Source organism: Pagrus pagrus (assembly GCF_965226575.1).
Source record: "Pagrus pagrus genome assembly, chromosome: 10".
In the NCBI taxonomy this organism is placed as follows: Eukaryota; Metazoa; Chordata; class Actinopteri; order Spariformes; family Sparidae; genus Pagrus; species Pagrus pagrus.
The window spans coordinates 27,942,267-27,968,371 of record NC_140194.1 but is presented as its reverse complement, the minus strand read 5'-3'; the positions used below and the strand labels follow the sequence as shown (position 1 = coordinate 27,968,371).

The 26,105-nt window shown below is 40.0% G+C and overlaps 1 protein-coding gene across 1 annotated transcript in view; it reads left to right on the top strand.

The window, feature by feature from the left end:
* Positions 1–19,836, top strand: part of smpd3 (sphingomyelin phosphodiesterase 3) — an 81,660-nt gene extending 61,824 nt beyond the window's left edge. Inside the window, exons 6-10 of the mRNA XM_084365097.1 lie at positions 3,955–4,116; positions 5,196–5,285; positions 7,619–7,682; positions 9,960–10,128; positions 13,684–19,836. Of these exons, the coding sequence (XP_084221223.1) occupies positions 3,955–4,116; positions 5,196–5,285; positions 7,619–7,682; positions 9,960–10,128; positions 13,684–13,785 (587 nt within the window). The 3' untranslated portion in view covers positions 13,786–19,836. The remainder of the gene's footprint in view (positions 1–3,954; positions 4,117–5,195; positions 5,286–7,618; positions 7,683–9,959; positions 10,129–13,683) is intronic.
* The last annotated feature ends 6,269 nt before the right edge of the window (positions 19,837–26,105 follow it).

The window sequence follows — 26,105 nt, the reverse complement described above, 5'->3', positions numbered from 1 at the left end:
TATACGTATAATCTGCCCTGAATTAGTGCAAGATACATGATGCAGTGTGATTAAAAATGCTCAACCTAATACTACACTGATGATAACCCTTCATCTGACATCACTGTGATTTGTATTACACCAGTTTCAGAGTTGTTATGATGTGCAACTGCAGCGCGTCAGACATTTCTATATTTTTGTGTGCTTCTCTCCTCCTACACACCTATCGTAACAGCTGGTGTGCTGGTCGTGACATCAGTTGTAGTAACAGCTGTAGTAAGGATTTCAACAAAGTGTGTGTATTTCAGTCTGTACATAATAACACAAAAAGCTACAGCAGAAAGAGCATAGCAGAAAACTACAATAAAGCAGAAAGGTGCAGGCTGAAGCAAAACTACAAGACACAACCCATTTCATATCAAAAAGAAACATCAGACAACATTTTTACACTGTCTGTATTTTCACTTTACACATCGTCAGTTTGAAGATCCAAGTCTTTAATTTAATTGGGGTCTTGCAGTCTGACACACTATAAAAACTGTTCAGGAATGGCCCGAGGAACATGACCACGATTTTAAGGTGTTAACCTGGCCTTCAAATTCCCCATATACCAATTCCACTGAACATCTGTCTGATGTGCCTGAATAAATCAGATCCATGAAGGCAACACTGTAGCTCCAACTTGGCTCTGACCTGTCAAAGAATGGACACAGGACCTCAGGGGTGGTAGTGGTCCTTTTGAGTCCTGTGGGTTGATAGGTGGAGCTTCATGGATTGGACTCAGATTGGGATGTGGGGTATTTGGAGGCCAGATTGATGCCTTGAGCTCTTTATTACATTACTCAGGCCATTCCTGAGTTTCCATTCCAGGCTTTGTGATGAGCAGAGTGTATTTTACCTGTTGGGGAGGCAACTGACATCCTGACTGTAGGTGCCATGAGGCTGGTACTTTGTCTGGATGGGTGGTGCGTGTAAAGGGTCATCCGCATGAATTTCAGGACAAAGAGCTACCCAGCAGAATATTACATTGAAATGAGATGATCAATGTCTTGAGAATTTTTGGTGCCCAGGTTTTTGAACCCAGAATAAAGTCATTTTGATAGAGATACTCACTGTGTCCCATTTAAGAAGGGACTGTTTTGTTTAACCACTCCGTAGAAAAGCTACATCTGTCCCACTGAAGCTATATTCAATTATCATGGAAGCAGCAGTCGCTATTAAAAGGAACACTTAACTTAAGGTTTGTTAAATTCAGTAACACGTGAATACTTGTCAATACATCAAACAATTTGGACAGCATGGCTTGAGATGCGATCAAGCACGAACATGTTTCTCAGTATTAGGTCGTAGTCAAATATAGTAATTAACATTATTATGAAACAATCTATTTACAACGAACATGAAACACTTATTAGTGTTTAAATGAATCATCACAATTCACGTGAACTTTGGCCAAATTCCCCCGCTGGTATTTACCATCTAGTTTTCTGTTCAAGGAGGAATTCCTGTTTTTCAACTTGGAAATTCCCAAATGCATGAATTGACAATGACTGCCGAAATGCAGCAGTAAACAAGTGTTATTGTGCTGAGAGCGACAATACTTCCAAAGATGAGCAAAAGAAGGCAGCATTGCTCATCTGGATTTGTAACAAGACTGTTACGCCATATAAGATGTAAGAAGCAGGGAGTTGGCACTTAGAATAGGTTGTTTGTTGAGTTACAAATGTATATATTATTATGCTATTCAGTTCTAAAAATGCATCATCCAATTTTTCCAGGCAAGTTGTCCTCACATAAAAGTTTTCACACATAGAAAGCCGAGCTGACGCAGGCAAATGTACAGCAAATACACCCCCACATCCCCCAGCTTCGTCCAACTCTAAGTGATCCAGTAACACAAAAAAACACACAAAAAACATTGTACTTGAACCAGAGCTGAGAGTAATCAAAGCCAAAGCCACCTACTCACACACCAATATCTTGACACCTCTTTGTTTCTCACACTCTCCACTATTCAGCTGTTATTTCTCTCTCACAGGCTCTCACCTACCGCCTCCCTCTCCTCACCTCCTCCCTTCTCTCTCCAGCTCCAGTTTATCAGATTTACTGGCAGGAGAGAGGAGAGAGGGACACACTGCCAAAGCAAATTAGCACCACAAGTGACTAAATATTATCTGACTAATATTAGTAACATGATGAATAAACTTACAAACTATATACATACAGCTACACACTAAATACACCTTAGGTTTTTTTTTTGTTTAGTCATCAGAAAATTAATATATACCAGAGAAAAACTTCTTAAGTGATGTCACTCTAATGCACAGTAGAGCTAACACGTCCAACAGACACAAATCAACAGTCGCATTTATTTGGAGTCATGTTTCTGACCACCCGTACTAGTTTGGTATCAAAACTGTCTCACTGGAAACATCTGCCTGCTGCTGCTGGAAACAAGACGGAACCACTGATCCAAAACAGACAAATCGTGACCTTTAAACCAAATCAAATAGCTGAAAGATGCTACGACACTGCTGAGTCAGGTGATGATTCTGTGTGGGTTTGTTACTCAACGAGACCCCTCTCATATCGCACATAGTCATTTCAGCCATTGTCTTTAGAATACAGACCAGTGCCTGGTTGACTGGTGCAGCTTTAAATCAGTAACTGGGCTGCATCAGCTATGCGTTCGAACACAGCCTAGTTCGAACATAAATTCTTACTTAGGATGGATTATATGTGCTATCAAAATTTTAGGGGTTGCAACAGCTGAAATAGTTCCAACAGTAGGCATTAGTTATATCTTACACCTACCCCTCAGTAGAGTTTACCACACAGCGTCACGTTATTTTGCACCAGCTGTAACTTCAGGATGTATACCTCTAGTTATTCTAGTTTATGGAACTTTTTGACGTAGGTGGTGATTATCGTTAGCTCTTTTCTAAGTGTTCAATGATAACAAGACGAGTGAGAGACGACACGGTATTTTACACTTCTTTAAGAAAAGTCCTTTTCACAGGGAGTGAAAAGCTCATTTCTGCTACAATAATTTGGTTAGTTTGGACTTTATGCCAGAGTAGTTAAAGGTGCAACTTTTTAAAGTAACAGTTTTGGTTATGTAGTCCATCTACATATGTATATGTAGATGGACTACTATATGTGTATATGTATCAAGAGCTCTGTCTCATATAGGCCTGTAAAGAAAGCTCACCTTTGAGACAAACCTTACACATCAGTGGTTCAGCCACAGCGCTTACTATTTAGTTTCAATGTCCACTGTTTAGTCTGGACTTTGCACACTAACCTTAGCCAGAACTGAGGTATGGCTGGCGCCGCAGGCCACAGGACTGTAAGGATAAGCTCTCAGAGACAAACTCAGATTTTTGGGCTGTATAAATAGAGTGCAGCTTTTGCACACCTTAAGGTGGACAGGTGCGTAGGAAAGGATCGAAGGCCGACAAAATCAGGAAAAAGACTCACACACACTGTCTTTCTTTCTTCACTTGCAGTTACGTTTATTGACAACAACGTTTCGGTACTGTGAACTTCATCACATTATCTTGTTATGAGATAACCTGATGGGCTGTATAAATAAAAATGATTTAAAAAGATGTACCGCTTATGAAATGGAAAACGTATATTTTCAGATAAAAGTGGATTGGACCGTAACATTGTGCTGGGTTTCATATTTCATATTGTATGGTATCATATTGTATCATATCCCGAGGTGTCCCATGGTCTGAATATAATATATGCTAATGTCACACTTTCTGAGTCATGGTACTGATACTGATTAATGCTGATAATACCCAGACCAGCTCCCCCTCTCTGACCGCCCCTCTCTCACTCCCTCTGGTAGATCAGTTCGGGTCGGTTTCATTTGGACATGGTTGGCTGGCTTTATGGCAGACATTTTGTATTCATTTGCTTCCTCTCTCCCCTTTTCCCACCTGCCTCCCTCTCCCTACACACCAGCTGACGCAGCCGTGCGCTGTGAGCAGCTGGACCTGTTGCTCCAGTGGGGGGCTGAGTTTCGCCAATCCTCATCCCAGCCACCTGCAGGAGAGAAGGTGCTGGAAGACCTGGTGGCCTTCGATGTCATCCTGGGAGACCTCAACTTTGATAACTGCTCTTCAGGTACACAGTCATCAGGGCTACATCAATATACCGTATTTTAAACTATGCATTTAATTTATGCCAATTCCTTTAACATGATGGAGGTTTCATCTTTCAATGTCTCTTCCACCCCCGCAACATGTGTAACCCAAGAAGCCTGTCTGTGATGTATAATCTATAGAAGTATATGCGAGACCTCATATAGCTCTAACACAGGATAGTTGCATGGTGCCAGGGCTTCGACAGTGGAAACTGATGAAATATTAATGTATTCACCATCAGAGTGAAAGCTTGATTGTAAACTACTGCACAATGTAAAAAACACACGACTCATAAGCAACACATGATGGGAGGATTATTGTTCTTCCAACAAATAACTAACATCACAGCCACTAAATAACAAGTGGTTATCTTTCTTTCTTCCTCCTCTAAGTGTTATTGATGTGAATTCACCAAAAAACTACATGACACTGTTATCCAGCTCCATCACAGATCATGTCAGTCCATCAAAATGAAAGCATGTTACACAGCTCTTCTCCAGTACAGAATGCTTTATTCACTAAATATATATTTGATTACCTTGAAGAGTTGTTTCACATGTTTTAATTGTCTGCACTTCACTGTGTTTGCATGAAAGATTTTAAAAGTATTTTGCTTTTTATGTATTCATTTGCTGTCGTAATTGAAAAAACTGTGTGAAAGACAATTATTTTTTGTCTTTAATAACTCAAGAACGATCATTGTTATGAGGAGGTGAACAGCAGTTTTTTCTTTTCACATACCTGCCAACAATCAACAACCAACAACCAACCTGTCGCTGGGTTGGATGCCGACTTATCCAGATTGGCTTTGTTATCTCTTCTTTTGTAAGAATAATGTCACAGGTAGAAGTACGTATCACCTTTATTCAGAAAAGGCTGCTCTATATTCTTTTTCCTGATCATTCAGGCTTATTCACTTATTACCCCGTGTTCCCAGGCAGTAACTCATGCAACATCTTCAGAAGAAGAATCAAGAATGTGTTAGTCTTTTGTCATGTATAGACTAAAACTAAAATTAAACTAAAATTGTACTGTTTGTGCACACTTGTGTTTTTCCAGAGGACAAGCTGGAGCAGCAGCATGCACTTTTTACTCAATACAAGGACCCATGTCGCCTGGGGCCAGGGGAGGACAAACCATGGGCTCTGGGTAACAACACACACACACACAAATCCACGCAAGCAGTCAGATGTTCTTCCAGGGACACACTCGCACATCACATATACCGCAGCTCTTTAGGCTCATAAACATCTAATGCATTCATTCATCAGCAAACAAAAACTAATCCTCAGAAAGTGATGTTACACTCCATTATGAAATGCAGGTGTTATTATACACTCGTGACCTCAGTGGCTCAGGAAATGTGGCGATCCATACAGTGCATGAAGAGCAGAGCCGCCTATAATCTGGCTCTGTCTGGCTAAATCAGGATGCACCCTCTGTGTGAATTAAAATGCACCCAGTACAGCGTGCTGATACATGGGCATTAGTGACGTAAAGACTGGAGGGTTTTGGTCTGGATGTGAAGCGTTATTTAGGCCAGCGGTATTTCGGGGACAGTGTGGGCAGGACAGAGTGAAAGGGCTCGTTGAGAGGAGGGCTTATTTATTTTGGACAGGAACATTTTGCGCGGCGAACCAGGGGAAATATCTGTGCCTCCTGTTTGGAGGTGCACGTCTACGCAGGAAGGGAAAAAGGGAGGCAAGACAAGAAGAATGGATCAATGAATCAATGAAAGAAAGGGAGGAAAGATTATCCTACTTCATAAAGCTTATCCAAAAGAGATTAGAGCTAAATGAATACAATAGTAAGCCAAAACATGCAGGCAGAGAGCCCGGCTGCCCGCTACTGTCAGATGTCGTCCTGATGGTGTGACGACGGCTTTCATGAAATGTGCTGGAATCCCAGAGCTCCAGGAATCTTCCGCTGCCGACCGCCCGGCCTGCCAAAGTACACAGACACCATGCAGGGCTTGTGCTGCACTCACATCACGTGGGAATAGGAGCAGCCTGAGACCACTTCATAGCTAAAAGTTTATGAAAGTGAGTACATCCAAAACAAAATAAACGCTTGGGGCTTGACAGAAGCGATAGAGAAAAATTCAGAAACAGAGTTTGCACACTCTGTAATGCTCCCATGAACACTTACTTCCTCCAGGTTCAGGCAATTTTGTACATATGAATTATAGTTGTAACCCTAACCCCAAAATGTTACACAAGGAGGTAATAAACAATCATGAGAGCATTCTGTAGTGAGTGGACTTCCCCTTTTGTTACCTTTTCACTTCCACAGTGAAACAGCAGTGACACGAAGGCAAAGTAGAAGTGTATTGCTGTTGATCAGGGATCGTTTGGTAATGCCTTTGAGTTCATGTTTGATGGCAGATTAAACTTACCGACCACAAACCCAAAATGCAACAAGAACGGTACAGAAACTGTGGTTTCCCATATATTTTAGGAGTTGTGGTCCAAATTGGTGCAAAATAACATCCATGTTCCTGCCCACACTTACTGAATACTTCAGCTTGTTGGTGCTGCCAGAATGTATGAGTGGAGAGAAACTGAGGTCACGTTGACCGACTGGAAGAGGGAATCTGTTGTGTAGCTCCACTTTCCCGAACAAGCTAAAAGAAGCCCAGCAGACAGGCAGCAGTCAGTCTGCCTAACACCTCGCCATCTTTGTTTGAGTAATCTAAAACCTGCTCTTAGACTTGTGAAAAAAATCAAACGCCTTCTTTTCATAAGAGCTCCCAACTCTTGTGAATTGACTGGAGTAACTTCAGAGTGGAGCGTTTTGAACACATTATCCAGCCCACGGCTTCACATCCTCATTGTATAAAAGATCTCTGAGTGCCCGTCTCTCTCTGGCTGTTATATTTCACTTGTAGATGACAGTGAATCACGGTGTGAGGAACATAAAGGCTGATATATGCTCTGAAAGCAAGGTTTGCTGACGCCTCCATTGTTACACTGAAAGAATACGAGTTGGAATTATAGAACAGCTATACCTGACGGGAGAAGATGGCCGTCATAGTGAGGGGAAGAGTTGTAATGCATACACTCGATCAAAAAATATGGCACAGCACGTAAGGGTGGTCATATGTGCAGGTATGTTGCTGAAAGACATTTTCCTGCTCAAAACATGACCCAGATTTCAAAATCACTCCTCCCATCTCATCTCTGAGTGTTGTTCAGGAGTGAGAACTTGCAGTGGGAAAGAAATAAATATTTTTTACACTTTTGCTCACCTGGCCAATCATTACAGAAAACATTACTGACTAATGGACAGTCCGTTACAGAAAGTTACAAAAATGTATCAAACCAGACCCCCACCCAGCACCTTCACACTGACAACACAGCACTTCTATCTTTGGTGGTTATCATGAGGGACTCATGGGAAATAAACTGATACCCATGACGTGTTATTGTGACTCATCCCACTGTTACTGCCAATAAGGGGTATTTTAATGTGTCATTCAACAGGTACTTTACTGGATCCCAGTGGCCTTTATGACGACGAGGTCAGTTCACCTGAAGGTTTACAAAAGTAAGTCACACACACAAACATGTTCTTGTCTCTTAGGATGACTTTGAAATGACTTCCATCAATTCCAGGGAGCCTTAAACATTTTGAGGTTTACATTTTTATTGGGGCATAATGGGGTTGAGTTCACACAAGATAACTTGATGCTATCTGTCACCACATTGTGAGTATAAAAACACACATTTGTCCCACTACTCTACCTTACCCCAGCCACAGCTCTAGCCCAGTCTTAACCCTGAGGCCTCATTCAAATAAAATCAGGAGAAAACTTCCATTCATTTTGAGTGTTGGAGGGTGGGTGGTGTATTTGATGAGGCAGTGGAGACCGGAGGGGTTGCCAAAGAAAAACGCAGAAGCCCTGCGGCAATGTTGAAACAACGGCAAGGCAAGCTGACATCACCCCGAGGTGGCCAATCACATAAGCGAGCAATCGGACCGGCTGGTCAACAGTATTGTTGTTCACTCAGTGTAATGGCACTATGATTATAGCCTACTGCTATTATACTTAAAATGGAAGTTCTTCATGTTTTCTTATCAGCGGACATAGAAGTCTCACTCGCCAGACCTCCACAACACTGTGTCATTGCTGGGGAAAGGTCTGGCTGCACCAATACTCTTTCTGGTTTAGGGGAAAACACTGTGGTTTGATTGCATGTCTTTAAATCAACCATAATCATCTTGGGCTGTGTTTAACCCAGGATGCAGCGACGGTGCCCCTGCAAAATAGTGTCATGGGGAAGTTGCACGTGGGGAGGTCAGCCCTAAAATGGCTTAATCACCACAAAAGGAAAGGTAACAGCTGCTAGCTTGCTTATGTTCGTGCAAACAGGTTAGTGTTTTAGTAACTTGCCAGTTTCAGCATGTAGGTTGCTAGCTCGGAGGTTGTTGTTGTTGGTGTTTCATGTAGCGATGGGATATTGAAAACAGTCAACGCAGATAGCGGAAGAAGGAGAAAAGGTGCCCAGCGACATTCTTTATACCAACAGTTTACATCCGGTAAGTCAGACATGGGTCATACAGATACTATCATACAGATACTGTCATACAGATACTGTAATACAGATACTGTCATACAGATACTATCATACAGATACTGTCATACAGATACTGTAATACAGATACTATCATACAGATACTGTCATACAGATACTATCATACAGATACTATCATACAGATACTGTAATACAGATACTGTCATACAGATACTGTAATACAGATACTATCATACAGATACTGTCATACAGATACTATCATACAGATACTGTCATACAGATACTGTAATACAGATACTATCATACAGATACTGTCATACAGATACTGTAATACAGATACTGTCATACAGATACTATCATACAGATACTGTCATACAGATACTGTAATACAGATACTGTCATACAGATACTATCATACAGATACTGTCATAGAGATACTGTAATACAGATACTATCATACAGATACTGTCATAGAGATACTGTAATACAGATACTGTCATACAGATACTATCATACAGATACTGTCATACAGATACTGTAATACAGATACTGTCAAACAGATACTATCATACAGATACTGTCATAGAGATACTGTAATACAGATACTGTCATACAGATACTGTCATAGAGATACTGTAATACAGATACTGTCATACAGATACTGTAATACAGATACTGTCATACAGATACTATCATACAGATACTGTCATAGAGATACTGTAATACAGATACTATCATACAGATACTGTCATACAGATACTGTAATACAGATACTATCATACAGATACTGTCATAGAGATACTGTAATACAGATACTATCATACAGATACTGTCATACAGATACTGTAATACAGATACTGTAATACAGATACTGTCATACAGATACGGTCATATAGGCCCAAAAATTCATGCACCACATGATTATACTCTCCTGGTTGTGTTCTACTACAATGCCACACAGCCCTGCACTAATCGCTGCAACGCCTGATCTAGTCTGGTTAAGCTCTTACCCAGACTGTGTCAGTCAGGAGTACACACTTTGGGTCCCACATTCATCTCTTGGCTTTGTGACTGGACATACAGCAACAGGTTTAGACTTCATCAAGAGACCAGTAAAAAAGGGTCTGAAAGTCCTCGTCAAGAGCCGACCATTTACTACAGGCACTACGCTCCATGATTTGTGGTCCTGTGCACTCGCTCTGTATCCCTCGTCCTCCTGCATATCCGTCTGTCTCTGTGTCTAAACTTCAGTCTACTCATCCTCTCCCATCCCTTCTGTCTTTGTCAGAGTGATGGAGAACGAGGAGGGTAGGAAGGAGTACCTGGTGTTTCCTCCCAGTAAGAGCCAGTGTCCCGCCAGCAGTCAGAAGGGGAGGAAGATCCCGCTGAAGGGCAACGGACGGCGGATTGACTACATCCTCTACAGCGATGAGGGCTTGCAGCAGGACTGGAAACTGGTATGGATCAGTAGAGGAGTACAGAAAAATGAAATGAAAACATCATCCTGTCTCGTAATGTAAAATGCAAATAAGAACACCATCTCAATTTCCCCTGAAGTACCTTTAAATCAATACTTCCATACTAGGGACAGTTTGCTTATTGGCGGTCTTGCTGTGATTTAGATAAGAAGATCAATCTCATGTCTGTACAGTGAATATGAAGTCACAGCCAGCAGCTGGTTAACTCGTTTCTTTCTTTCCTACAAAAAGCAAAATGTCAAAACAACAATTTGTGGTTTGACAAAGAAGTTTTTCTTTTTTTGTCAGATTTATTAAGCTCTGACATTAAGCAGATTTTTACTGCCTTTGGACTAGACATGCTGTGATATCGTCTTTCTTTCCCGCTACCATTTCCAATACCTGAACTTTTAAACAGCTTTATACTACTAAACCAGAATGGATGCTGTGTTATGTTATGTGATGGATGCGCTTGTTGAAGTTGCTTACAGATGTAAGGGGATGCTGGTTGGTGGTAAACACATTTAAAAATGTGCTACTTTGACGGTGATGCAGCATCGTCTCACACAATGTCCCGCCTACATCACTATCTGATTGGTAACACGTCACAGCTAATAGCCTATAAACACTGAACAACGTGAGTCTGCAAAGTAACTAGTAACTTAATGTATCAATTAATGTAGTGGAGAGGAAGTATAAAGTAGCAGAAAATCGAAGTACTCAAGTGAAGTACCTGAAAATTGTACTTAAGAACTTGAGTAAATTGTACTTAGGTTTATTTTATCACTGGTTGTTTGACATTTTGACAAAGAGTTTCATTTTTACTGCAAATGAATATCAGTCCCAAATATCAGTTTTCAGTCTGCTTGATTTCTAATAATCAGTATCTGCCCTGAGAAAGCCATACTGATCGACCTCAGTGACTCATGTTCTAGCTGATACTGATTCCAGTGTTTTAGACTGAGGCATTTCTAATACTGCTATCAGTAGCTGAATAACCCTACTTTGGACAGAGCCTGACGTGCTGTCTCCTCCAGTGTCCAGTCTATGTGCTAAGTCAAGCTAACTATCTCCTGGCTTCAGCTTTATATTTAGGACACAAGACGTGTACATCTTCTCATCTAACTCTCAGCAAGAAAAAAATATGCATTGCAAAATGCGTTTCCAGTGATGATGAATGACGAAGGATCTAGCAGGCACACACCGGTAACAATGTGCAGCAGCCTTTTACAACACATTTTGCAGTCTCACGCTGTATAAAACATCAATACTTTAAGTCTGCTAATAGGGTGAAAGTATTGTTTCCGTTCAGAGAAACCAAGTGCAAGAACTCTGCTGCATTGTGTGCCATTTTCTTGTCAGCAGGGAAGCGATCCTTCCTCATTCTGCCCTAATTCATTTTCTAACAACAAACTTGCCAAACGCTTGTTTTTGTGAGCCACGTGAAACCTAACTGGCAGCCAGTGAAAGGATGTCATACCACAGGAGAATATTTGACTTTTTAAAAGGATAAAAAGATTTAAAGACATAAAGCCAAAGGGAGGGAACAATGAAACACAGCAATACAAACTGGGAGGGAAAGGAATGAGGCCAATGCTGTCATGGCTGTCTGTCTGTGTGAGGGATTGGAGAGGATTGGAAAACCAAATCACATCATTTACATAGAACATCTCCGCCTGTGTCTGACTCTCTCAGCCACCTGATGCCACCTTGTGCCAGGACTGAGTTACTGTAATATGCCACTTGACTCTGACTGTCATGTTAAACTGATGATATATGAAGTTGTTCTGCTTCCTCATAAACAAACCTCACAGCCCTTGAAACCATTGTGGCATTTCTCTACTCATACTGTTTCATCATGTGTTGTTTCTATTGACTTATATTCACTTTTGGTGAAAAACTTAGATCTGCTTTTGTTTTCACTTCAGTGAACTGTCTCCAATATTGCTCATATATTTCTGCAAAATGATCAAACATTAATCATCAATGAAGATTATTAATAAAAATTAAAAACATCATTAGTGGTAGTAGTAGTAATTGTGGTATTATTGGAAATATCAATATATTGACAGTAAGAAGTATGTAAATATACCTTTCCACAGTGCTGGGTTTGTCTTTCTTGGTTCCAACAAGTCCCCTCAGTTCCAGTGAAGGGAAGTGTGAATGCTACATCACACGGGGCAGCACCCTTATTAGACAATAGTGTGCTTCATAGTTTCAGTACATTAACAGTTTGGGTAAGACCCTCTCCTGTTTTCGCAAGACAACACCCATGTCTATAAGCCAGGTCGGTCATAAAGTGGTTTTCTGAGTTTGAAGTGGAAGAACTTGACAGGTGTCTTTTAAAACGTACACAAAAGTCATACTTGTTTATACACCAGCCTCCAAATTGGTGGCAAATACAGTGATTATTACTTATATCTGCCTACAACTACATTACAATGTGTTATGAAGCATTTATTACATCGTTCTATACCACTTGTGAATGCTAACTAGGGGGATTTATCATAAAATAATGCCATATTTTTAACTTTAACAGTGGGTCAGATTTATTGCATGTATTGTGAAAGATTACTGGCAGTGCAGTGCAGTTCAGACTTTTTTCGCTCACTAGTTTGGTTTTCCAGCCCCGAACCCTGCTGTCATTAACCTCAGATTTCAGTGAAAACATTCTGTTCAACCCCGCCACACGCTACGTGCCCAGCAGCACACAGCAGACGGACACATTTAGTGACCGGCTGGTCAAGAAAGTCAAACACTTAGCAGTTCTAGAAATAGTATATTTGTGTATAAATAACTGTACATATGTTCTGTGTCAGTCCTGCTCCCAATGCATCAAGCCTGACACTGTAGGTACCCCTCAAAAGCAGTCTGTCTGTAATGAGACCGGGGTTTGAGTCCAGTGTGTGGACAAGTGTCGAGATTGATTTCTTATTCTTAAGTTATGTCACATAGGAAGCATCACATAGGTAAATTGTGCAACATGAATTCATAAATTATGATGTGACAGAGTAACGTAAAGTCTAATCTTTTACTAAACCTAACCAAGTCATTTTGTGCCTGAACAAACCTAACCTAACCATTTCACAACGTTAAACCCTAGACCTAATTGTCCAAAAGTCATGTCATTATTATGTCATTATATGTGAACTGTTAGTCAGCAAGCTTTATTTTGAAGGTCGAACCAGACCTTGCATATTTATGACTGCTTGTCACTTGAATGTGGATCCCTGCATGTGCAAATTAAAGCATCCCAGTTTGAAGCTTAAGGCCAAGGATCAAACTGTCGTATTGGAGGAGTTGGGAGTGAGAACATGTTGTCTATGTAGCATGAAAGAACTACAAACTTGATTTTCGTTATGCTGTGTTGACCCTCGATGAATAAATAGGTGAGTGTTTGCGGACATGCTCACTGTAACTTAATACGGAGATAAGTGAGATGTTTTCAGTTAGCTACGTTGCCCCCAAGCGGCCAGAAAGATAACAACGCAGCTTTTAGGTTGTACCGATAAAAAATGACCACTTGATAACAGTTATTTTCTCCCTCTCCTGCAGGACCTGGAGGAGTTCAGTTTCGTCACCCAGTTGGCTGGCGTCACCGACCACCTGTCTGTGGCCATGCGATTGGCTGTGTCCACCGGAGAAGAGGAGCCTTAGATTGATTGACCACCTGGGCTTTTTTTTTTACTGCCATGGAGGTTTGACAGACGACGAAGAGATAGAGTTTACAGATATGGAGCTGCTTGAGAAACACAAAATGCAGTCCTGTGAGAGGGTTGAAAGGACAGCGAAATGGACGGATGAATCACCGGAGGAGCGCTCTGTGGATCAACGGATATAGAGACGGTAGAGGAGAGCGACAGCAGAGGAGTGATATGAAAGAGAAAGAGTCTGGAGGGGAGAGATAAGCAGGGGGATTGAGTTTAGAAAGCCAGAAAGGTATTCATCTTCCTGGCGAACCCACCCACCCACACACACGCAAACACACACTACCTTACACAAACACAATTGATCGACATTTTGACTGTTGAATTTCGCCTGGCCTCTCCACTCTGCTCCTCCAACACTCCCTGTCGAACTAATCCAGAGGGTTTTATTTACAGTGAATTGTTTCATGTAGCCAATTTACACACACTCCTTTTATTGGATTTGTTTTAGATGTAGTGTAAGGATGATTTTTTTTTTTTTTTTTTTTATGATTCTACCTTCAGGGACTGTTGGATCCTCATTCTTTTAGTGACTGTGTATAAAAGGAAAACACTATTTAAGTAATGAGAGTGAAGCTACTGACTGGCCTTTACACTGACCGTCTGTGTCCTTGTGTTGTGCTCCTTCCTGAAAGGCTCTTGGTCAGTTCATTCACCTTACTGCTCCCACATCAGTCCCAGGAACCTCAACAAGTGTCTTTTTTTCTAAAAAATAAATTAAACTAGTCTTTCTAAGGGGAGAAAAATAATATGATACGATTTCTATTGTCGCCACTTCACTTTTTATAGGGAGATTAAATGCCTGTTTAATACTATATGGTATGTTTCTAATGAGAGGTATTGTATTGGGACATGGAACCAGAGAAAAAAAATGTTTGATGCAATGCTTATAGCATGTTTTTCATCCATGAAAGGACTCTCAAGGTTTTGCTGATGCATGATGGGAAACGGTATCAGTTTACAACATTAATATAGAGGCTTGATACACGTACTTGCTTGAGTCCGGCTGCTTGGCGAGTCAAGAAGCATTTTGCCCTAAAAAATACACACTTACTGTATGCCAGTGTGACATTTGTGCATGTGAGACTCCGACACGTAACACACATAAAGGTATGCACAGGAACATACTGAGGATTTACATGAGGCAGTACACATCATGTACAGAGGGGTTTCAGGTGAGGTAACTACCCTCTGGTGGCCATATTGGAGGACATGTGACTTACCTATCATTGAGAGGGTAGATATTGTCAGCTTGTTAGCTAACAAACCACTGTAGCTGTCTGGTTAGCGAGCCACTACTGTCTTATAAGCATGTCTGATTTGTGCACTTGTCCAAATACAGTATACAGCCCAGTTTTGGTTTGAGCACAATCAGTTGTCTGAGGGATCACCATGACAACAGCCATATTGTGATGCAACTGCAAAACCTCATAACACAAAAAAAACATTTTGAGACCTACAAACTGCGCACACCCAATTCAGTACGCCAATTATACATATATACATTTTATAAAGTTCTTAACGGTCCCAAAGATTGAGACAGCCCGCTCACAGAGACACAGACTTCAAATTAATGCGACATACCAAGTACACAAGTGCAAAAACATGAAGTTGAGGTGAGGTCAGACTGAAACCAAAACTTTAAAACTGCAACAGACGCAAGTTTTATTTCACTCTGAATGTTGTAAAATGAGACGAGAACCTACACCTAAATGTGTCACTTAAAGGTGCAATATGTAAGAACTGGCCACTTGTCAAAGTCACAGATAGGAGGCAGCATATCACCAGAGTAACCACTTGCCGCTAATAACTGTAACTGCTGTTAGCTAATTAGCTTTGTTAGCAGTGCAGTTAGCAGTCCTATTACCTGACTTGAGTCTGTCTGGACTGGAAGCTCGGAGCACTGGGGGAGTATTGGGGCCATGCTTTTGATAGCAGGTTAGCATGCTAACTTCATAGACTCCTTTGACATAGCGTCACACACAACAATTTCAGATTTAGATTTAGATTTTTTTAATGTTTCAAACTAAACATTCACATATTTTACCTTTAAGTGAAAACTTAAACTACATTTACATTGCAACCTTGGGAATATTTTCACTCATGATATGGTTATTGCAGCATAGCATCACATGCAACTCCCAATCTGTAACAGACCCAGACAGACCATGGTGTCAAACAGGAACTGAAACATTGTGAACAGCGATGTTTAGTCGTTGTAACTGTTAAGAGGCTCTCCTTGTGCCCCCTGTAGACCTGCTGCCATGGTGCTCCCTGTGAACAGACACCATGTTGAGTGATAGGCCACTGCCATTACCTCAAACTGTAGAAATTAACATGGAAGCAGGTGTAAAATGTAATCATTAGTAATCTTGAAGGAACAGTTCACCCAGAAATAACAATTCAGTCATTATCTATTTATCCCGAGGATGATAGGAAGTTGAAAAGCCATTATTTATACCTCTGACATGTGGTCAAGCTTTATCACCCAGTTCAGACAGGGTATTAACACTTTTAGCTCAGCGGCTACAACAAAAATGTCGGCTTTAAAAAGGGGGTAAATGATGTCCTTTCAAATCAATTGGGGATCTCAGGGCTTCCAGAGATGTGTATTATCTAGAGGAGCAGTATGTATACAACTACTTCAGTTGTTTAAGAGAATGCTGCAACTCTTTTGCTGTGAAACTCCAGAAATGTTTTGTGGACTACTGTACTTCACCTGACTTTTCGTGGGCATGGTTTGTGAGTAGTAGTAGTAATGACTGAATTTTCATTTTTGGGTAAACCGTTCCTTTAAGAAAAAATGAAAATTTAGTTGTGTTAAAAAGTCAGCAAACTAACTCTGTAATGTCATTTATAACATTAGCTACCATAAGCTGGTAGCTAACCAGACCATAGAAGACTGTTGGAACAAAACCTCTGAGTGAATTGCGTTGAGCGAGGATCTGCTTTGTTACTAATGAATTCAACCTTAAATATGTAAGGGGGAGATTGTGTTACTCCTTTTTTCAAAATTCACACGTTTTTCTTTAAACTTGAGTTGGGTGTTTCCTAACACTCAACACTACATGCTAACATGTTAGCAGGAACCTCCGGATCAGTTTCTACCGTACTGGGAACACTTGGATCATGATGGTGTGTCGACAAAATCACGCTGTATTTTTATTTTCTTATATTTCTTTGTGAAAAATGATCCCTAATGTAGAAGCCTGTTGCTCTGAATAAAACACGTGTTGCTGTTACACTTTAGGACTTCAGATACTGTTTGATTCCCATGGTCTGCATGGTGGAAAATGTTTACAACAGTTTTATGACCTGCCTGCCTGCCTGTTTCATGGTACTGAAGAGGAGCTTTTCAACTGTCACTATGTGTGTGTATGTTTGGGCAGCTCACTGTGTTATATTTTAGTAGTACAAATGTGCTGATTGATATGTTGTACGGTAACACAGGAGGGACAGTACAGTATGTGTTTACAGATGTGTGTGTGTGCAGTCGTGTGTGTAAGCATATTGGTTGTTCTTTTGTGTGTGTTCAACTGTCATTTTTGCGTCCAGTATGAGTCCACAGGTCACCTGGCTGCTCTGACACTCTCTTTATGATTCACATTATTATGACTAATATATTCTTCATATTACTAAGGTTTGTATCTGTGCTTTCTTTTTTCAAATTCAAGCTTTACCATGATTTTTCTTTTTCTTTTCTTTTTTTTAGATTCACCACTCTGGTTAGGGTGAACTTCAGATGAGATCAAATGCTAGAACCTGTTATTTACTTGGTAAACAGTTGTGTAAATACACTACAGGTTTATAGTGAGTTACAGAACGGTGCCACAGTTTCCCTGAGGATTTGCTCTCAGGGTAAATAAGTTGTGATTTGGGGCACAGTTGTAGCTAATGTAAAAATGTGTTTAACAAACTTTACTTTTCAAATGTCCTATTCTATTACACAACACCACGCAAATAAGTGTGGAGAGACAGTGCTGCAAGCATCCCAACAGTGGGTCCTGTGTAATGCTACATCTTCATGATTCTACTCTTTTATGTTCTTCTTAAACGATGGGAAGTGGAGGTCATTCATTTTATATTTTTTATATTTTGTTTTGCTAATTGTTCTGTGTTTGTATTTTTGATAACAAAAACTCTGTAGACAGTCTGGCAAAGTTTGGTTTGTGTGGGTGTTGCACAACCCCGCTTCTCAAAAAGTTGGGACTCGGTGTAAAACATAACCTAAAGCAGTCATTTGCAAACAAACTGTGTTTACTGACAACACTTTTCTGAAGTGTTCCTGAGCCCATGTAGTCATTTTTTACATACAATCATGGTCCCATCACCTGTTACCAATGAACATGTTTACGTGTGGAATGTTGCAAATGGGTGTTTTTGGCTCATCCCACAAATTTTGTCTCCATTTTGTTCTGATTTTTGAAATCGGGGTTGTGTGTTCATGGTGAGTCCTACCCTGAATACAGTGGTAGTGGTAGGACCCGGACATTTCAGGCACTCATTAAATTGAATGAACTCACCAGATGGAAGGCAATCTGTTTGATGATTTCTAAAATTAAAAACAATAAGTTAGATGAGTGTAGAAAGTAACACAATTAAAAGTTGCATTAATACTTTTTTTTTTGGCCACTTGGAGCAGCTCTGTTTTTGCTTCACCAGCGTCTCAAGAAAAAAAATCTGGCTCTAAATGCTCCAATATGATCACTTTTGGCACTGGGCAAGTAGTGTATAGTGGGTCTATCAGAGTTTGATTTATGAAAGCAGTTACCTATTGCAGCTTGGACTTGATGACAGCTGTGAGACTGAACTAAAACATTAAGTTGTCAGGCAAAACAATGTGCTGAAAGACACTAAAATGCTCTGTGGAGTTGGGGTTCATTTCTCACAGTAATTTTACTGAAAAGTCGCATAAATGCAGCTTTTAAATTGGTACAAACTGAAATGTCTAGGTTCTATCATGTAGCCATTCAGGCCCATGATACACAGTATGACGGTCCTGGATGAGGGCCCAGTATCTCCACAGAGGGATCAGCGTTTCATAATACTGTTGCTAATGACAATCAAGCAACCTGAAATAACCCGTCATAGCCTTCACAGGCTCTCTGTGGAGCTACACACTCACCACACTGCCATCACCATGAGCCGACACACTGCGGGTTGACCTGAAGGAGTCCAGCAGGGGGGGGGACCATTGTGCAGGACAGCACAGCACAACCGAGACTCCTATTATCATTTGTGTCTTTTCTCAAATCATTGTTGAATAAAACAGTGTCATTAAAGGAACACACAAGGAAATCAGATCATGGTCATCTAACTGAAGCATTAAGCATACAGACACCAAAATTATTACGTCTGTGCTGAATGCAAACGCTAATAAGATGTCAATTAAGGATTACAGATTATAAAGTCCAAGGAGGGCTGGAGAAACGATATCAAACATGAGCATTCACACATATTTACACTCACAGGTCACTCTTCCTTCTGTCTGCTGTTAATCAGCCATGACTCATGCATTATTTTGGTGTCTTTGGCATAAAGTAAGCTAACCAATGGGTCCATTGCCGAGAAATGTTTGTATTTTGAGAATTCCTGAAATAATTGTAATATTTTGTAACATTTTCGATCACTGCCCCCCTTTTGTCCATCTCAAATTCAGGGGAGAATTGTTCTGTAGTTGGCCAGGACGCAGCGGGTCCAAGATGAGCTCCAAGCTTTTGTAGCTGCATGTACTGTAATAATGCTTCAGGCTTGTAGTCTCAGTAGAAGTGATGCCTCACTTTGCTTTCCTTTTCTAGTTTGATTTCTATAATTTGTCTCAAATGTTCATGTTTTTTTTATTGATTTTTGTCTTTGGATGGGGGGTATTTCTCGATGGGGTCATCCAGCTTGGTCTCTGTAATGTGGCTGGGGGATCAATAGCTTTTCTCTTTCTAAGCTTCTTCAACAAACTGCTCATTTTCTTCTGCTTTTTTAATGAAACAAATGAGTTTCCCCTCTTTATCTGTGTCTTTGTGTCGTTATTTGAGCAGGTGGGGTTCATTCGCTGGGCTGCAGTCAAAGCTTGGACAGAGATAACTAGTCAGTATAACACCCAGTGCTGACGTTAATACTAGTACGAAGGACTTGTGGTCAGTGGAAGCAGTGGTTGACCCCAAGTTTTACTCAAGGGAAAGAGAGTGGGTTGCGTTTAAGGTTCATTTCCTTATTTTCCCGTATGAGATTGTACCATCTTATCCAATGTGCAGAATGTCTCAGAGTCATTTGTTCTCAAGTGAGACTGGTATTTGATTACAACACTGGGGTCAGACCAAAAAAGAAACTGTTGTTTGTCTCTCTTAAAGACAAGATATGAGGAAGTGAAACATGTTTTTTAAGGAGTCCTTCTGCTTTTGATGAACAGAGGGAGAAATCTAGCACTTAACATTTACATACGGTGCTCTGTCAAGTGTGAAAAACTCCCCACACCGAAAGTGAAGTCGGATTAGTCATATGTCACAAACAAAAATCGTGAGACTGAGAAAGGGCAAGAGGGAGCTGTTTATTCAAGTACAATTAAAGCAACATTATGTCACTTTTTTTAACAGTTTCAGAATCATTTTGATAGTACAGTGTCTTATTATGGGGTGAATGGTGTCTCAGTGAGAGGACAGGATCACAGCGTTACATACATGTTTACTTCAACATACAAGTTTTCAAGACATTTACAAGAGTGGTGTTGCACTCAGAAACTCAAGTAAAACCAAAAATATATACACAACCAGTCAAAAGTTTGGACACACCTTCTCATTCAGTGGTTTTCTTTATTTTTATTATTTTCTACATTGTAGATCAATACTGAAGACATCCGAACTATGAAGGAACACATGGAATTATGTAGTAAACAAAACAGTGTTAAACAAACTAGAATATGTTTTATATTTTATAAAAAGTAGCCCTTCAAAGTAGCCACATTTTGCTTTGATGACAGCTTTGCACACTTCTGACATTCTCTCAATCAGCTTCATGAGGCAGTCACCTGGAATGGTTTTCAGTTAACAGGTGTGCCTTGTCAAGAGTTAATTTGTGTAATTTCTTGCCTTCTCAATGTGTTTGAGACCATCAGTTGTGTTGTGCAGAGCTAGGGTTGGTTAGCAGTTTAATAAAGTGAATAGCCCTATTCTACTACTGCTCTAATCCATATTATGGCAAGAACCACTCTGCTAAGTTAAAAGAAACGACAGTCCATCATTACTTTAAGACATGAAGGTCAGTCAATCCGGAAAATATCAAGAACTTTGAATGTATCCTCAAGTGCAGTCGCGAAAACCATCAAACACATGATGAAACTGGCTCTCATGAGGGCCGCCTCAGGAGAGGAAGACCAAGAGTTACCTCTGCTGCAGAGGAAAAGTTCATTAGAGTTACCTAGACTCAGAAACCACAAATTAACAGCACCTCAGATTAGAGCCCACATAAATTCTTCACAGAGTTCAAGTAGCAGACACATCTCAACATCAACTGTTCAGAGGAGACTGATGAGTCCAAATTTGAGAGTTTTGGTTCCACCCTGTGTCTTTGTGAGACGCAGAAAAGGTGAGCGGATGGTTTCTACATGTGCGGTTCCCACCGTGAAGCATGGAGGAGGAGGTGTGATGGTGTGGGGCTGCTTTGCTGATGACACTGTTGGTGATTTATTCAAAATTCAAGACACACACACACTATACCAGCATGGCTACCACAGCATTCTGCAGCGACATGCCATCCCATCTGGTTTGCACTTAGTGGGACCATCATTTGTTTTTCAATGGGACAATGACCCCAAACACACCTCCAGGCTTTATAATGGCTATCTTACCAAGAAGGAGAGTGATGGAGTGCTGCGTCCGATGACCTGGCCTGGGTAGGCAAACAGCCAACAAGTGCTCAGCACCTCTGGAAACTCCTTCAAGACTGTTGGAAAACCACTCCAGGTGACTACCTCATGAATCTGACTGAGAGAATGCCAAGAGTGTGCAAAGCTGTCATCAAAGCAAAAGGTGGCTACTTTGAAGAATATAAAATATATAATATAATATAATATAATATAATATAATATAATATGATATATATAAAGAATATAAAACATTCTTTTTTGTTTACTACATAATTCCATATGTGTTCCTTCATAGTTCGGATGTCTTCAGTATTGATCTACAATGTAGAAAATAATAAAAATAAAGAAAAAACATTGAATGAGAAGGTGTGTCCAAACTTTTGAATGGTAGTGTATATATATATGAGATTTCTAAAATCAACTAAGCATAATTTTCTGCATAATATTCTGTTAAAACAATAAATAATAATAATTTTCAAAATAATAAGTCATAGCCACAGGTATTGGACAACATTTACAAAGATACTGATATATTAGTGATAGATCAATATCAGCCGAAACTCTACCTGTTCACCAACAACAGACTGATCAAGTTAGAGACCAGCTGGTGAACACTGTGGAGCATCTAGCAGCTAAAGAGCCGGAGATTTTTTCTCAATAGCTGTTCTGAAACACAGCCTCAAATGAATGTTAATGTTACTTTATGTTTGCTGGATGTGTTATAGGCTGTAGCCTAACTGTTTGCTAACACGTACAGTGATAATATGACAATTTCATGATGACAGCTTGTTTCACTGCCACTATGTGGCCAGAAAGAAATCGCTTAAGGATAACTACCGTTTTTTACAACCTGGACCTTATTTCTAAATACGATCATTTACTCACCCAGATAACCTTGGTGTCATTTGGAGTCGTTCGGACAAAATTAGATCTATGAGCCTCTATGAGCATTATCTGCCACGAAACTAGTTCATTTCACCAATATTTTGTTACGATATGCTAGTGCTATTCCCCTCTGAGTCCGGGCTCGTCTGTTATCAACATCCGGGGTCTGTAGGTTGACCTACTACCTCTGACCTGGAAGATGTCGTCTCTGAGCTGCGTGGGCACCCGCGACAGCCCGGCTTGTTTACCTGTAGCTGCTACTGCTAGGTTGACCCCGGATGTTGATAACAGACGAGCCCGGACTCAGAGGGGAATAGCACTAGCATATCGTAACAAAATATTGGTGAAATGAACTAGTTTCGTGGCAGATAATACGTTATATAGAGGCTGTGTTTCAGTGCCCCGTCACTCGCATTATATGGATATACCGGCACTCCACTGGATCTAATTTCGTCCGAACAACTTCAAATGACACCAAAGTTATCTGGGTGAGTAAATTATCATATTTTGTGCTAGAAATAAGGTCCAGGTTGTAAAAAACGGTAGTTATCCTTTAAAGCTGTGTTAAAGTTGTACTAATCAATATATTATAAACAATTGGCCAAAAACTACTATGTGAAAGTGACTCATAGTGATGAAACAACAGAGAAGTCAACTCTGAAGTTCCCCTGTGGTCTACTGAGGGTTTTTTGCGTCTTTCATCTAATTGAATTGGTTTCATGGTTTGCAGACTTTACCGTTCATCCAGTCTCCCCACTGTCATCAACGTCTTTTTCAGTCTTCAACATATACTGTACGATTGTAGGCAATGTAATGAGGGTATTGTATGAGATCATCAAATTAATTTACTCATTTCATTTCTTGGTGTTTTAGCACATTTAACTAATAAACAATGAACATAAAATGGGTCATTTGAAAAGGTGATGAGTACATGTTCACAGCGTCCCCAGTTTAAATGACATCTATGCTTCAAAAAAGTTCTGACATTTCTATATCTCAATATGTCATTTATTTTAGTACTGAAACTTAATCCAACAACAACAATGAAACAAATCTTACAGTGAAGTAGTTGTAGCGACATGATTTAACTTGTCTCAGTGCATAACAGCAGTATTGAATTGAGCGTTGAATCCATTCTTAACTTTGGAAGTGTTTTGACAAATTTATATCACCTTAGGATCAGTAAACTAGCTTTGTCTGAGCTGTCAACCACATGATCTTCATCCTTCTTCACTGCCGGTGAAGACCAAGACATGGACTAACTTCAGATTATTTTTGCCATGCAACTTTATTGAAGAATTACTTCTGAAAAATCATTGTTTTCTTGTCCAGGTGAGTGAACAGCCTTAGTTTATTTAAAGACACAAAAAACTGAAGTAGAAGACGGAAACATTGCTGTGTACATGAAACTAACTAACCATCCAGTCTAGATCATTTCAACACGTCCAGCTCCTCGCCCGCTACAGGGTGTCTCCACACATGGCTGGTTCACACATGGCATGAGGATCACTATGACTACCTCATGCTAAAAAACAGAGCAGAGATATGAGTCAGACCACCATAAGCCCCCATACAGATGTACTTGAGTTCTCACACAAAGCCCACCTGCCATGGTGCATTTTGTGCACTGATGATGGATACTGCTGCAGTAAGTGTCTACTCTACTGAAGCACACATTTTAAACAGGTTCTTCCTTTTATTTAAAAAAGAAATTTGGATGCATACTGTATCCAAGATATCATGCTAAATTAACACTTTGGTGAAAGTGACAGTCACCCATATGAAAAGTACTTGAGTAAAAGTCATAAAGTAAATGTACTACAGTATCAAAAGTACACGTAAAAGTAAATTATACATGTATTGACATGTATGTATACATTGTATACTATGAGTGGACTGATAATTTGCCTGGTCTACAATCAGATCTGATATTCAGCTATTTCCTGGTCATCAGAATCAGGGATTTTTCTTACTGTTACTGCCAATAAACATAAATTCATTTAAAAATGTTCTACTCTGCTCTAAAGCAGTGTGCAAACTGTGCCATTACATCACTGTATGGAAGTACTAACCAAACTAACCCAATGAAACTGCTGTATAATGACTTCTGTGGTTCTTCAGGTTGGAAACAACCGATTCAGTCTGCCAAAAACAAATCTCCTTCCTCGTGCTGATTACATAATTGTTATTGTTGCACAGAAATCTTTGAGAATCCCCAGACTGGTTGTACAGGTTAAACTTCCATTGTATTGAAGGCTAATAAAAGCAGGAATTCTCCCTTTACTGTCTTATGACTCTTTCCCCAGTTTACTGACATGAATACAAACTGTAATATTGTCTGACTAAATGTAACAGGCAGTACAGACAGGGATTTTACACAAACACTTTGATTATTTTGTTGGGGAAAAAAAACTGCTGCCTCTTTTTATATTCATTAGACCACATTCATATATATACCTGCCATCAAAAATCTACTGCAGTCTGTTCAATTCTATCATCATAAGTCCTTTTGTCTGTTTGTCTGTTGTTTTTTTCAAGGTAAAGGAACAATTCAACCAAAAAATGGCGATTGCAGATTGAAAGCTGATTGAAAGAGACATTGTCTCTCAAGATGTAAAGTAGCTTATAGCTAACTCTGGTACACAAAGCAGCTGTGCACTGTCCCTGTCAAATATACAAATAAATAAAATAGAAAATCGTTTGAAGTTTGAAATCCACAAAACATTTCTGGAGTGTCACAGCAAAAACAGTGGTGCAGAATCCTCCTAAACAATCGAAGTAAATGGGGAATTCTTTTAAAATACATTTTTCAAAAAAACATCAAACGGCTCCGTACTGGTAGTTGGCTTACTCCAAGAGACCCTCAGCGCATGGTTGAGCTCTTGTACCCACTTCAGACAGGATAACCTTTTAGCTTGGCACAGTGGGGATTTGGGCTTGACAGGGGTGTAAATAATGTCTTTGGGATCAATTTGGGATCAAGGGGTTCCTGGAGACTTGGATTATGTACGGAGCCGTTTTATGTGCTCTTTATTGGTTGTTGTTTATTTACATTAGATATTTTCTCGTGAACACAAGATAGCCTACTTTATGTTTTGGGTTTTTTTCCCATGTCCCTTTACGGGCTCTGTACAATGTTGATTTTGTGGCGGAAAAAATTTGTTTTTTGTTGAACCGTTCCTTTAATAACTGATACCCTTACGAAAAAGAAGTTTATTCAAGTGTAATATTAGTATATATATTAGTATACTTCTTTTAAACTAATAATCAGTACGCTTTCAGTATACTTTTCACGTACTTATCCAAGATATACTTAACAAAATTATACTTAAGTATACTTGGCTTATACTGACAGGCATACAGAAAAGTCTAAGTATATTTGGCCTATACTTGTACTTAATCTTTTGATCGAGATATACTAATTCAAATAGCAACGTTTTCATCTTTGCCGTCCAATCAGCGCATTGCGCTCAGCTCCGCCTCTTTGATCTCCACCATTCACGGCGCTTCATTCTGGTCACGTTGCTGTT